The sequence below is a fragment of the Aspergillus tanneri genome, assembly GCF_003426965.1.
Source record: "Aspergillus tanneri strain NIH1004 chromosome Unknown AapTan_1_pilon_pilon_pilon, whole genome shotgun sequence".
Taxonomy (NCBI): domain Eukaryota; kingdom Fungi; phylum Ascomycota; class Eurotiomycetes; order Eurotiales; family Aspergillaceae; genus Aspergillus; species Aspergillus tanneri.
The window spans coordinates 1,621,000-1,634,994 of NW_022984628.1; the positions used below are offsets into that span (position 1 = coordinate 1,621,000).

General features: G+C 51.2%; 5 protein-coding genes across 5 annotated transcripts; 3 read left to right on the forward strand and 2 right to left on the reverse strand.

Moving 5' to 3' along the window:
* Positions 1-1,483: 1,483 nt before the first annotated feature.
* On the reverse strand, positions 1,484-2,263 carry FAM18A (DUF846 domain-containing protein; the record flags this gene model as incomplete). Its single annotated transcript, XM_033567247.1, has 3 exons — positions 1,484-1,632; positions 1,710-1,996; positions 2,121-2,263. The coding sequence occupies 3 exons, from the start codon at positions 2,261-2,263 to the stop codon at positions 1,484-1,486; spliced, it is 579 nt and encodes a 192-aa protein (XP_033429242.1).
* A 519-nt stretch (positions 2,264-2,782) lies between these two features.
* ATNIH1004_002561 (HpcH/HpaI aldolase/citrate lyase family protein) lies at positions 2,783-3,909 on the forward strand (the record flags this gene model as incomplete). The annotated part of the gene is made up of 3 exons (XM_033567248.1): positions 2,783-2,822; positions 2,911-3,131; positions 3,193-3,909. The coding sequence occupies 3 exons, from the start codon at positions 2,783-2,785 to the stop codon at positions 3,907-3,909; spliced, it is 978 nt and encodes a 325-aa protein (XP_033429243.1).
* Positions 3,910-4,256: 347 nt separating this feature from the next.
* On the reverse strand, positions 4,257-6,611 carry ATNIH1004_002562 (CCCH zinc finger and SMR domain protein; the record flags this gene model as incomplete). The annotated part of the gene is made up of 3 exons (XM_033567249.1): positions 4,257-4,827; positions 4,883-5,599; positions 5,677-6,611. The coding sequence occupies 3 exons, from the start codon at positions 6,609-6,611 to the stop codon at positions 4,257-4,259; spliced, it is 2,223 nt and encodes a 740-aa protein (XP_033429244.1).
* Positions 6,612-7,849: 1,238 nt separating this feature from the next.
* Positions 7,850-9,236, forward strand: TVP38 (TVP38/TMEM64 family protein; the record flags this gene model as incomplete). Its single annotated transcript, XM_033567250.1, has 3 exons — positions 7,850-8,310; positions 8,385-8,804; positions 8,861-9,236. 3 exons carry the CDS (start codon positions 7,850-7,852, stop codon positions 9,234-9,236), a joined length of 1,257 nt encoding a protein of 418 aa, XP_033429245.1.
* Positions 9,237-10,338: 1,102 nt separating this feature from the next.
* Positions 10,339-13,377, forward strand: aof2 (putative lysine-specific histone demethylase Aof2; the record flags this gene model as incomplete). The annotated part of the gene is made up of 1 exon (XM_033567251.1): positions 10,339-13,377. The coding sequence occupies one exon, from the start codon at positions 10,339-10,341 to the stop codon at positions 13,375-13,377; it is 3,039 nt and encodes a 1,012-aa protein (XP_033429246.1).
* Between the last annotated feature and the right edge of the window lie 618 nt (positions 13,378-13,995).

Sequence of the window (13,995 nt, forward strand, 5' to 3'; positions counted from 1 at the left end):
CGCTCACATTGCTCTAAAGGCTACTTAATATGGAGGTAGGTGTTCCACCACTTACCGACATTGCTCCCGATCAAGCCCATGAAATGGAGAACACCAGAGACACAGAATATAGTACCCCACCAGCACTATAATATCAATTGTGGGCTCAAGATGGCTTATGTGATTAATACAAGTGTTGTTTGCCATCTATCCTTCCTTGACGTTGGTACATCGATGGTAAATGCTAGATCGTTTCCTTGTTGGGTGAATATGCCTTGTCCAAAGGTGGTAAGGTAGTCCGGATGCGCTCAGCGCCGTGCTTGGGCTAGCTAATTGTTGGTTTTGGCCCCATGCACCTTCCTAGACCCTGGTTCAAACGATTGCAGGTGTGCGTTAGGCTCGACTCCGCCCAGGACGGAGCCGCCAGATGCTGGGAAGGACATCTCGTCGCGAGCTACGAACAGGCACCTAGGCGGCTACATGGGTACAGAGTAGGTAGATGGTCCACCCAATTGAAAAAATTCTGCCGCAATGCATGGGCAAGGGTCTTGGTATGGTGGCATCGCGCATCGGGCTCCCCGGAGCCTCCGCAAGTTCCTGGCTAGTGCTGTTTTTTAGTCGTCGGAGCAGTTAGCTTGGCTGTCAGCTCATGAGCCCACGAGAGCCGACAATGAGGCTGCAGCATGAGGTCACATCGTGAGAGGTGTAAGAGTCGGGAAGCACACCGTCTTCCTACTTGGGGGACTAGTTAGCTACTCCTATTTAATAGCTAACTAAGACGGGGCGCAACCGGAAGGAGACTTAATTCTAAGTCGACTAGATAGGCGGTAAGGACGCGGTTGTAAAAGCATATTCATACAGCTGGTCCCCTACCTATCCCGTTGCCTATCTTGATTGTCCATTTGGTCACCGAGCATTGCTTCTGGAGCTGAATCACATTGTAATCTTCCTGACAGTGTTGGTTGTATGGTGAACAGCGTATGTGGTGGCTAATGGTGCGCCGCAGTCACGGTGCATGCACTAGTCCTACCCGGGAGTAATATACTATAAAATATGAGAATACCTTTTGTCATTGTAAGATTTCATAACTAATTCATGATAGGATTTGGCCATACACCGTAGGATTAGATAATACGTTATTACAGGATATATTTATTAAAGGATTGATATATTGCAGTATTCTTAATATTCTGTAAAGAGCAATAACTATAGCAGTCTAGTAAAAAAGTACATAGCAACCAGCTGTATACAGTGAGTACCCGCCCAACTTGATATTTATTCACGTCTCAAACCACACGCTGAAAGTAATAAGTTAGATCTAATAAATTGCATTCATAGTTCATAATGATAATAACAATTGAATCAAAGTCTATAGAACCGTCCACCGCCTGCATACCCATTCAGGCAACAATGTCCACGTGACCTAAGGCCAAATAACCTGAGGATACAAGACAGAGATACACATAGACAGACAGATCAAGACCATAGACCACGCAATCGAGCTTTACTTGAAGATTCTGCCCAGCAGACCCCCAGCAATGTTATTCACAATTCCTCCCGAGAGAGCCCTGCTGGCGAAATTGGACGCTTGGCTGAAGCGATCGCACCGCGAGAAGGCAACCGTGTTTGTAATGGTCAGAATAAGTGCTATTACTATTGGGTTATCAGCGGCTGACTCGGAGCTATAATAGCATATGTGTATAATAGGAATTAGGTATGTAGGTACGTACCGACGAGACTCAACCAGATGACGCTGCTCAATCTGATGATAGCCAAGACCGCCAGACCGATCCAGAGTGCCGGTGCCACATATAGACTGAGCCAGAAGAACCGTTTGTCTGTGGCACTGATCGTGCGAGTGGTGGGGTCGGACGATTCAAAGACCCAGTGGGAGTCGCCGGTGCTGGTGTTGACTTCGTTCCACCAGCGGAGGCCGACCAGTCGACGGCCTGCAATGTTTTTTAAGTAGTAGAAGTCCGCGGCAAGGAGGAGCAGTGTGATGATGAAGACCAGAATGCTGTTGATTATGTTAGAGACATCGGACATGTGGTTCACGGGAGGAAGTGAAGATGATCGCTGAGATTCCACGAGGGCTCGGAAAATCAATCACATTGAACCAAAGTACTGTTATAAGGACATACAAATTCTTGATAAAGAGTACCCCAAAGAGGTACATCAGCAGTGCACTGACACGAAAGCCCAGGAAGCACAGGAGAGTAATTGGATGGGCACTAAGACGCCAGTTCAGCTCTCCCTGATTCGGTTGAAGAGGCTGGTTCTCCATGACGACAGGAATTTAGATAGGAGCAGGATTTGAGCTGCACAAAGGGTGATCAGCCACAAGGATAGGAGCAACCACGCTCGCTTTCTGACTTGGAGACAAGTGACTATGGGATCATCGCGATGATGTTGCGTGTCGCCAGTAGTGGGCGGTGGTGAGCGGCAGAATATTATCCGCCGCAAGACCCCCATGACACGATGGCTATATGCAACTAGTATAGAGCATCCTCTGGAATGGCTTCTTGTCGAGCATGCTGATGAGGGACCAACAGGCATTGCAAGTTATTATCGCAGACTACCCCATGGAGCATGAATTCTAGACATGCGCGGTTGTAGGGAAGTTGTTACTGAGCTCCTAATTTCTCGAGAAGCCTTTATGCAACATGCCGAGGGTACAGATGATTAGTGCATTCTCATCATCCGGAATGCAATAAGAGCGTTCTCCCCCCTGTTAATCAACTTAGTTACATCCTGGCCTTTCTACAACGACCAGTATCGCCAGAGCACGGCTTGCCTTTCCGCCATGGCAACAAGAAACGCTCTCCGTCGCTCCCTTTTCTACAGTACGTCCTGTTGATATCCGTCTTTCCCCGCCCACCTTAGCTAGCTACTTTACGTTCGTTTCCATGCCTCTGACCCAACCAAATCTAGTCCCGGGCTCGTCGCAGCGCTTCATTGACAAATCCCGCACACTCACAGCGGACTGTGTAGCCTACGACCTAGAGGACAGCGTGACTCCGTACAAGAAAGCGGAAGCCCGGAGGCTGGTGCGGAGAGCTCTCGACCAGTCCGCTCCGTCGGGTATTCGCGAACGCGCGGTTCGCATCAATTCAGTCGACAGCGGGTTGGCACTAGCCGACTTGACTGAAGTGGTAAGTTCCATGGGATCCCATACGTGATGGGATATCTCGTCTTACAGGCGTTGTTATACAGCTCCAATCCCCGAACCTGAGCACCATCGTCATCCCGAAAGTCAACTCGGCTTCTGATCTCACTTTCGTCACGGATGTTATCAAGCACAGTCTACCACAGCAGTCGCAGACGCACCAACAGGACGCAGCATCTCGTCCTCCGATCTCTCTGTTAGCGCTCGTTGAGTCAGCAAAATCATTGGCGAATTTGACTCAGATCTGTGCAGCCACTCCCCTCCTGCAAGGCCTTGTATTTGCAGCGGAGGATTTCGCTCTCGACCTAAGTCTCACACGGACTCCCTCTCTAACGGAATTTCTCTTCGCGCGGTCCATGATCGTCACTGCTGCTCGGGCCGCGAGTCTACCTTCCACTATTGACTTAGTCTGCACGACGTATAAGTCCCCAAAGGACGATGGATCGCCACCGGCTGCATTGGAGGAAGAATGTCGAGGCGGGAAGAGCCTAGGGTTCAATGGGAAACAATGTATTCATCCATCGCAGGTGTCAACGGTGCAGCAGATATTCAGTCCAGAGCCGGAAGAAGTTCAATGGGCTGTGCGCGTGACGATTGCTGATGAAAAGGCAGCAGTCGCTGGCAGGGGTGCCTGGACTTTGGATGGAAAGATGATCGATGTCCCTGTGGCGGAGAAAGCTCGTGCCATCGTGAAGAAGGCCGAGGCGTGCGACTTTAATGTTCGGGAACTGCGTGAGAAATGGCAGCATCAGGAACCGGAGTAAGAGGCTGGGGTTTGTGCCAATCGGTCTGAGGATATATTTCTTCATGTTGTTTTCGAAAGTGAAGCCTCTTCATGGTAGAATGTATATACTCAAAGTAGAAACGTTCGCGATGAAATTAAATCAAATAAGCATGCTAAATAATTACGAGCTATGCTAGCAACAGAAATATGATGTAGAAAATCTATCTCTCGTTCTCGAGGAAAGTGAAAGGCACTGGTAATTTTTCAGAGCATACTACGTCCCCTTGTGGTGAGAAAGGAGAAACATGCTAGTGAAGGGATATCTTATCGCTTCAAAAGACAAACTGTAGGAAATAGCAGCAATTCCCAAACCGAGCGGTTCGGTGTTTAGACTTGCTTTGACTCCAAGTCTTCGCGCTTCAACAATTGGATTTTGCTCGTCAGAACCGGCGGATTTAGCAGAACGTCGCCTTCCGCATTCGCATCGGCATTCTCCTGGAGACTTTTGGCCAGCGCCTTATCATAGCTCGTAGGGTCAATCCCCAGAATTCCACCCACGTACCCGCCTCTTTCTCCAGGGACGCTAAATTCACGAAATAAATACTTCCACTCATTCAGCCATGCCTTCACTGCCTTTCCGATCTTGTCCTTGCCGTTTTTAGAATGATGGCCGGTGCCCGTGATGGCGTAAACAACACGTCGACCTTCACGGGCGTGCTTGAGAAGAATCTTCTCTAAATATTCGATAGCCTCTTCGGGGTGTAATCCATGGAGGTCAATGTAGAGCTCTTCAGCAGAATCATCCAAGCCGACGCTAAGGAGATGTTTATTTCGCTCCTCGTATAATTGGCGCGCTGCTTCCCGATGACACTTCCGCATCGCTTCGTTCTCAGCTTGACCTCGTAGGGACAGAGCCTTTGCCGCTCGTGCATCGTTTCGATTCCAGGCTTGGGCCGCGCTGGGAAGCTGTTAGCTTGGGAATCCCCGATGGACTTTCGCGTCACTATCCTTACCTTTGGAGGAACTTATTTCTTACCGTCCCATGACGAATCGCTTCGGTACGGTATTTGATATATTGTTGATTAGCACGAGACCCCGTCTCGAGCCAGGGAATATTGTGCGGAGCAGGAATGGATTGAGCAGCGGCACTGTTCTCGCGGCCCTTGGACGTTTCTCTGTTGAGTTTGGATGTGGGCTTCCCCTTCCCGGCCGCCGGTGACGGGGACATCCGGACGACGTCAGCTAGGGAGGCCGGTAAGCTCTCTTTGCTGGAACTGTTTTCACGGTTCTGGGCGTTGCGCTTTCCGTGATGTTTCTTATTCTTGGCGCTCATGGCGGCAAGGGTCGGGAAAGCATCCGGATCATCCACCGAGGGCGCCGTTGGGTTGAGTTCACGGTTCTGATGCCTGCTGCTAGGCCGGGAGAGAGGCCGACTCATGCTCCCATTTCGTTTACCGGCAGCCAGTTGCATTGCCTGTGGGGCGTTCCTATTTCCCACCAGGCCCGACAAATGAGCTGGATACTGGCTTGCCCATTGGTCACTGCCCACTGGAGCAGCGGATTGCAACGGCGGGAAGGCGTCGGACGCGTTTTCTGCGTAGAATGGAGAACTCCCTGGCCCTGGACTTTGATGGCCACTGTCGTCGACGCTGAGATTCGCGACGAGTGCCGAAGGGTCATGCGAAAAAGGGCACCCGTTCCCTGCCAGACAATTGCCCATCACCCAATACCTGTACAGTTGAACCAAAGTCATCAGTATCACGAAGCAGCTTCCAGCTCGTACTATATAGGACCTTGCGATACTCACTTGCAGAGATGATTAGTTAGATCATGGCTAAATCGACAGTCGGCACGAAGACATTGGCCGGTGGACAACCAATATTTACAGACCACTGCACTACGGTGGCTTGGAGAGGGAGGTGGTTTTGGCGGATCCACCGACATGGACTTTCCTACAACCACGCGACCGTCGTCCGGCGGGAGTGGTAGTAATGCATCGCCATCGCTGGGTTGCGACAAGGATGCAATGGTCGCACCTAGATCGTAGCCGTTGGCCTCGAGAGCAGTCTCGATCTCGTCGTTGGATCTCCTATCTCCAAGCACAGTGCGCAGGATGTCATGAGGACTCATGTCCGGGACAAACTCCGGCGCTGTGGCACTCAGGCTCGCATTCATGCTTCCCGCCCCCAGAGACGAGGTTGTGCTATTGGCATCATCGGCCACCAGCCAATCCACATTGCTGTCGCTGCCAAAATCAACGTAGAAATCCGAGACATGACTATGGTGCGAGAACTCGTATGCGTTCAAATTGGGGGAGTGAGGGATCGGTTGAGCAAGAGCGAGTCGCGGCGACGGGCGCGGGGAGGTGAATGGCGATACGGTAGAGGACAGGGGGGGACGGGGTGGAAGTCCTCCTCGTGAACCGGGGAACCAGGAGGTACTCCCGGGACTGGTGCCTAAGTTCGAATGAGGAGACAGCGGTGTAGACGACCGCACCATCTGCCAGGGCGCGGGAGAAGAGCGACGGATCACAGTATGTCGTGGGGGAGGAGGGGAGGAGTCGGGCAACGTGCGGTTGCGATGGCGCCAAAGGACGTCGAGCACGGCATTCTCCAAGGAAGAACCCGACAACGAGGTCTTTTCGCGCAGAAACTCCTCGACCTTCTCTGCCTGTTCCTCTTCATCGAGAGCTTGATCCTGAAGAATTTGAAGGCAGCTCTCGAGGAGATCCTCTGCAATCATGCTGGATATCGGGGGATCAAAATCAAGAGAAGTTGGTTGGTTGCGGGAACGGACAAGAATAACACGGTGGAGGATGAGGGGTAAATGGAGCTGGAGTCGGTGATAAGGTTGATGGATCGATGGATAAACACAACAGTCGGGTGCAGAAAGAATAGCTCAAAACGCCAGGTCCATTGTCCTTGGGATCCGTGACAGAGGGAGAAAGAAAGTCAAAAGGGAGTGGTAGATGGACAGAATAAAACAACCGATTGCAAGTTCGGAGAGGTAATCATTACATTGTATCTGGTGATGGAACGCCCAATCGATAAGGGGAGGAAATTGTGAACAAGAAGGGATGAAAGAGAGTGGAGATCAGCCAAGGAATGCACGGGAAGACCCGAGAAACACAAAGGAAGGAGGTGCTGGAAAGGACGATAGAAGAATCAGAGACGAGAAGAGGAATTGAGAGGAGAGAAGAAGAGGGAAGAGGAGAGACAAGACGAGATGAGATGCATTGGGTATTTCGTTCAGAGCATCAATGGATCTATTTTCGGTACAATATAGCCAACAACACCAACCATCAATACCAGACAGTCCATGGTTTCTGTCTTCTCAGCGCCACCAGCCACACCGGTCAGGAAGACTCCAATGAAAATACTCGCATTCCGTACAGAGGACCATCTACTTCGTATAATCAATCGTTCTTGAATCTAGCCTGACTGATGCGAATCCTCGGCACGGAGATGGTCGATCTGCCGACAGATCGAGAGGATCTCCTAACCATCGATCAGCTCCTAATTACTCAAATTGTCAATGGTTCAACAATAGCTAGCGACCTCGTACATTTATCCTGGGCGAATTTCCCATCGTATTGACAAAGAAAGTGCTGTATATCTGGTATATGTACAATGGATAAGCACGAATGGGCGGGAGTATGTAAGCCCGCGGCTTCCTAGGCAGACATTCGTTCATCACAGCAAAAAAGCAAGATTCCCTTCGCCTCGTATTTGTCCTTCCCTTCCCCTGATCGCCCTATCTTTTGGGTTCTTCTTGACCATGTTCGCCTGATCTGACAGTCTTTCACTTGTTGATTCCTTTGTCTCTCATCTTCACTCTCCTCCCTCGACTCTCCGTTCCCTTATGATCCGACTCCTTTGTTATTACTAGAGCCTCAGCCAGCGAAACGCTGACTTGTGCAATCCCTCCCCGGGAATACAATCCTGCGGTTTAGATCTACAAATTTTCCATTCTTTCTCGGAATGCCGGCCGACTATACATCTACCGCCCGTGCTTTATCGCTTTCAACCTCTCCGCGACCACTCTCTCCATCGGCCGACGACTCCTATCCGCCATGGAGCCACCGTGGCCCCGGGGGGCGAAATGCCACGAATCTACCGAATAAAGAATCTCTTCGAAATCGAATTGTGAACCGAGCGTCCGAAACGTCGCGGCGTATGATGGCCGCATGGCGTAAGATGAACTTTTGGCAGAGAGTGGCGACCGCGTTAGCGGTTGTATTTATTAATCTTTTGGGGGTGGGCTTTCTAATCTTCACGGGGCAAATCTTTGTCTGGCTGCAGCCTGTAGCCGCAAAGTGGGAGCATTCCGCACTGGCGTTTTTCGTCCTCTGGTTGTGTGTGTTTTTCGTTGCTCTGCCGCCGTTGGTGGGGTGGTCTACATTTGGAACCATATCCGGGTATATCTTTGGTGTCTGGAAGGGGTACGCTGCCCCCCGCTTCTCTTCCCTGATGGGGTGCAATTGCTGTCGTGGGTCTATGCTGACAACCTCGACAGCTGGGCGCTTTACGCTACAGCGACAGTGCTAGGGTCGACGTGCTCCTTCATCGTATCCCGGACCGTCCTGTCTCGATTTGTCCACCGGTTGATGGAACGTGACAAGAGATTTGCCGCTCTTGCTCTGACCCTCAAGTACGATGGATTGAAATTACTGTGTATGATCCGTCTTTGCCCCTTGCCATACTCCGTGTGCAACGGCGCTGTTTCCACCTTCCCGACGGTCCACCCGCTGATGTATGGTCTTGCGACGGCGATCGTGACGCCAAAACTTCTGGTCCCGGCTTTTATTGGCAGCCGACTACGGTTGCTTGCGGAAAAAGGTGAGGAGATGAGTGCGGGCTCGAAAGCGGTGAATATCTGCAGCATCATTATTTCGATTGCCGTTGGCATTTTCACTGGTTGGTATATATATAGACGGTATGGATTTCGGTCGCGAAGGGATACTGTCCTTGGAAGCTGACTTTCCTCGATAGAACCTTGGCGCGAGCCAAAGAATTAGAAGCCCAGGAGAGAGCGGGGATTCGCCGTTCTCTCGAAATTGATCACGCTGCCCAACGTCCCCATCGCGCATTCTCGGAGGACCCAGAAGCCAACCTTGCTGCCACCACCCTTGCTCGTGACGAGGATGAGCGCCTTGGATTTCACGATTTCGACGATGATCACGTCGACCTATTCATCGACGAGGAGAGCGGCAGGGTGATGTCCCCCCGTCATATGAAGACGCGGTCCCAAGAACCGTACCATGACGAATTTACAGACAGTAACTCTGACGTCTTCAGGGATGGAGATGGCTCAGAGGGTGAGATGTACAGTCTACATACGCATGTGCGAGCGGATTCGGGCTCATAGACGTCTCTGTACTGGTACTGAGAAGTACAACTATCACGCGTTGATGCTACGTTCTATGTCCATGGATTTGGGCGGTAAATAGAGGCGTATTGGAGTGGTATCTGGATGGATGTTTAGATGGCTATCTCTTCCTTTGCTTCGAGAGTAACGGTCATCCTGTGACCGACAGTAACACCCTTCGTAGCCTTATTCGAATGGGGCCCTAGTACTAATAATACTCGTAGCAACCCTGTCCCATGCGACCCAGGGATTTTCCGGATCAAATAAAATGTTTGGCATGATGCATACTGTAGGGCTGCGATGGAGAAAGCGTGCAGAATGCTCGTTCGGACTGAAAAATACGCTGGGCCCGTTCCGTTCCGGGACCGTTTCGCTGCATTGCGACTCGAACTACGGAGTACTTCCTCTTCTCTCTCGCGCCAGGTCAAATGAGGGCGAAGTTTGCATCTCTCCAGGGACGATTTGTTTCGTATTTGGAGACTGTCGTGTCGCTCTCTCGGCTCCTCTGCTGGTGTTTCTTGTGTCGCTCCCAGTACTGGCCCAGCCGAGAGGACGAGCTGCTACTACCACAGTGAGTCCCACAGCTCCCTACATGCCAGCAAAAACGTGAATGTTTGTTTGGGGAGAAATTCTGTTCTGCTCGGTTCTACTCGATTCTGTTCTCCCTCTACATGTCCGTCCGGTCGATTTGGATCCCATCCTCCGTTGTAGGGTCGTCTGACATAATTTCAAGGATTCGCATACATCCGTCCAGCCTTTGCCTCCCCTGCCCACCAACGGCTTCCTGACGAGTGGACCCACCATGGCTGAGAACGCCGGGTTTTGATCTCTATTCTATCCCTACATCTCGTGCAATGGAACCGTTCACCGTGCTGACGACTCCATTTCATTTCAATGCCTCTGACTGAACTGTTGACAGACCGGTCTCTGATATATTATAACACCTGGTAGAAAAAAAAAGTAACAGGGTGCCACATTCAACCGGGGGGGTTCGGGATCCCAGAGAACCTTCCCCCTCGAGATGACACCATCCGGTCAAAATGGATCGACCAATACCATTTCCAATCATAGTGGGATGGGCTCGTTACTTTCATCCCGTCCAATGGACACGGGGGTGACTGATAAGCTGATCGGCTCCGACCTGGGCAATGGTGTGAGCCTTGATAACCATACAGATTCTGATCTTACTTCATCCAATAGCTTGATTGGGAGGTCCCAGGGGGCGACATCGACTCCAGATGGAGTCGATGCTGGCTCTCAGAGTACAGGGGACTTCTCGAGGGATATCGATGCTGATACGGCCCGCGGTACGCCGAACGATTCCGCCACCACCGCCTCATATGTATCGACGTCAAGCCAGAAAAAGTCAACTTCGCCGTTAACCGCTCTAAATGCACTTTCTTCCTTAGCATCCGCTGCAGGCTCCAAAGGGACTGATAGTAGATCCAATTCCCCCCAATACCGCCCAAAATCTTCCATCCCAGCAAGGCTCCCTGCTGGGGTGTATGCTCAGCAGTGCGTTGCGGCAGCATATGCGTCGCGGTTAAATCCCTATGCATTGCATAAAAAGGAACAGGAAGCCCTGCAGGACCACCTCTGCCATCTACATGTCACAGTGTACTTGAATATCCGAAATGGGATCCTGCGGCTGTGGACGCGGAATCCCATGGTGAGCGTCACGAAGGAGGAGGCTCTGGGCTGTGCAAAGGACTATCGCTGGATGAACCTGGCCTCGTTTGCGTATGAGTGGCTTATACGGAATGGATACATCAATTTTGGCTGCGTCGAGATTCCGACGGCTTTGGTGTCCACCGGGAAGAGTCGGCGGAAAGAAGGCCCTTTGATTGTCGTAATTGGGGCGGGAATGGCGGGTCTAGGCTGTGCGCGGCAATTAGAAGGTCTCTTTCACCATTATCACGATGTGTCCACATCACCCCGTGTTGTTATTCTAGAGGGAAGACGCAGGATTGGAGGCCGTATTTACTCCCACCCCCTACGGAGCCTTGAATCATCTACTTTGCCCCCCGGGCTTGTTCCCAAGGCTGAGATGGGCGCGCAAATTGTTGTGGGCTTCGACCATGGCAACCCATTAGATCAGATCATTCGGGGCCAGTTGGCTCTTTCGTACCATTTATTACGCGATATATCGACTATCTATGACATAGACGGCTCCCCGGTGGATGAGGTTCGGGATGCCATGGACGAGAGGCTTTATAATGATGTCCTAGACCGTTCAGGGCTGTACCGACATAAATCAGTTCTCATTCCTACAGCGGAGGGCGACCGGGAGTTAATCGACTCTGGTCGAGACCTGTCCGCGAGCGACGGTCTCACAGTAAGGCAGTATGAAGAAGCACGGGCATCTGGTACCATTGGGCTGTTGCTTCCATCCAAACGTGTCCGTCGAGGAGTAGGTCACAAGACCGCTGATATTAAAACAACCGGGTCTGCCGTGGTAGACCTTGATCACAGCGAAGAGCATCCAGCCGCTCTCGCTTGTCAGACCATGGGCTGCGAATTGAATCCAGGCGTCTCGGTAAATGATACTCTAAACCTCGATTCGGTTGCCAAGGCCTCGCCATTCCAGACCCTGGGCGCTGTGATGGACGAGGGCATCCGTCAGTACCAACGTCTGCTTCCGCTGACGTCAAAGGATATGCGATTGCTCAATTGGCACTTGGCCAATTTGGAATATGCAAACGCGGCCAATATCGGCAAGCTCAGTCTTTCCGGATGGGATCAAGATATAGGCAATGAATTCGAAGGCGCACACTCGCAGGTCGTGGGCGGCTACCAGCAAGTGCCGTTCGGGCTGTGGTCGTGGCCGACGAAACTGGACGTTCGCCCGAACAAGACTGTTTGTAAAATCACATATGACCCAACAGGACTAGGGAAGCAGAAAACAGTGATTCACTGCGAAGACGGGGATTCTTTCGTGGCAGACAGAGTGGTTCTAACCTGCCCTCTGGGTGTCCTAAAGCACCAGTCTATCCAGTTTTCGCCTCCTCTCCCCGACTGGAAACTGGGGGCTATCAATCGGCTGGGGTTTGGCGTGATGAACAAGGTAATCCTTGTGTTCGACAAACCATTTTGGGATACCGAGAGAGACATGTTTGGGCTCCTCCGAGAGCCCAAAATCTGGGACAGTATGACACAGGAAGACTTCGCGGCCAATCGGGGCCGGTTCTATCTATTCTGGAATTGCATGAAAACCACCGGGCTTCCAGTTCTAGTCGCTCTGATGGCTGGCGATGCAGCGCATCAAGCAGAGTGTACACCTGACGCCGAAATCATTGCCGAAGTCACCAGCCAGCTCCGCAATGTTTTCAAGCACACGGCCGTTCCTGACCCGCTAGAGACCATCATAACGCGGTGGCGCTCTGACAAGTTCACTCGAGGAAGCTACTCCTACGTAGCGGCGCAGGCACTCCCCGGCGACTACGATCTGATGGCCCAATCGATTGGAAATCTCCACTTTGCGGGCGAAGCCACCTGCGGCACCCATCCGGCCACCGTCCACGGAGCGTACCTATCGGGATTGCGAGCAGCGTCAGAAGTTATTGACACTATCCTAGGATCCATCGAACTCCCGCAACCGCTCGTCCCGGACAAGGGCAAAGTGGACATCCTTTCTTTCAGCACCCCACCAACAACCGGACAGAAAAGAAAGCAGCCATCTAATCCCGTCCCCCAAAACAACGAGGAAGCTCCCAAATCGCCGGAAACCCTACGCCGCGAGGCCTACGAACAAACCATGTGGGCCGCCGTGCATGCTGAGATAGGACCCCCAATCCCTCGACCTACCCGATCCGGTCTGAACCCTTTCCTCCTGTACCAGAAAGACACCTGGCCTAAATGTCGCATCCAATGCGACGAAGCCCGTCGCATAGCCACAAACGACCCCAACGCCAAAGCCGCGCGCGATGAGATCCGCCACGCGCTCGGCCTGATGTGGCGACAGGCCGGTGAGGATGAGAAACGGCCGTACATCGAACAGGCCGAGGTCAATCAGCAGACCAACGCGAAGCTGTGTGCTCGTTGGAGACAGAATATGGCTGATTGGGAGCGGAAAGCTTCCATTGTTAAGGAACGTTGGCGTACAGCCCATCCGTTTGAAACGTGGGATTCTTCTGATCATTAACTTACTACCCTTCTCCCTTTCTTGCTCCTTCCTTTCTACTCTTGTTTCATCGAACCGATACAATTATACCTTGTACCGTTTATCATATACTCTGTCCTAGGAGTATTCATTCTCTTTATCCATCCTGATAGGTGATATGATATGATCATATCCATCAGTGGAGACTTGAGAGTTTATTCTTGATTCGAACGACCAGTCGTACGTAGTGAATAACCAAATACAAAGTACTTTCAAGAAAACATACATGTCTCGAATCAGGACTGCGTTATTCTATACTTCTATTCTAAACGCATAGTGTAGCAAGCAAACCCATAGATGAAGATCAAGGAACAGAACCCCATCTATCTATCTGTCTTATCTATCCATCAGCAAAACCTGTATCATCAACCGAATCGAATCGAATATTCGAGACCTGAGAATCTAGAACCAGAAACGGGTTAAACAGGGGTACCTTTAAAAAATAAAAAAGGAAATTAACCGCTGAAACGAATAACCATCAAACCAACAAAAATAAAATTAAAAGAGAAATATGAATCCATCCAGAACATCATAAGATAGATAAGTCAGAGCTAAGCCTTGACTAAGGGACGGATATGCATGATCTAATTATGAATCTCT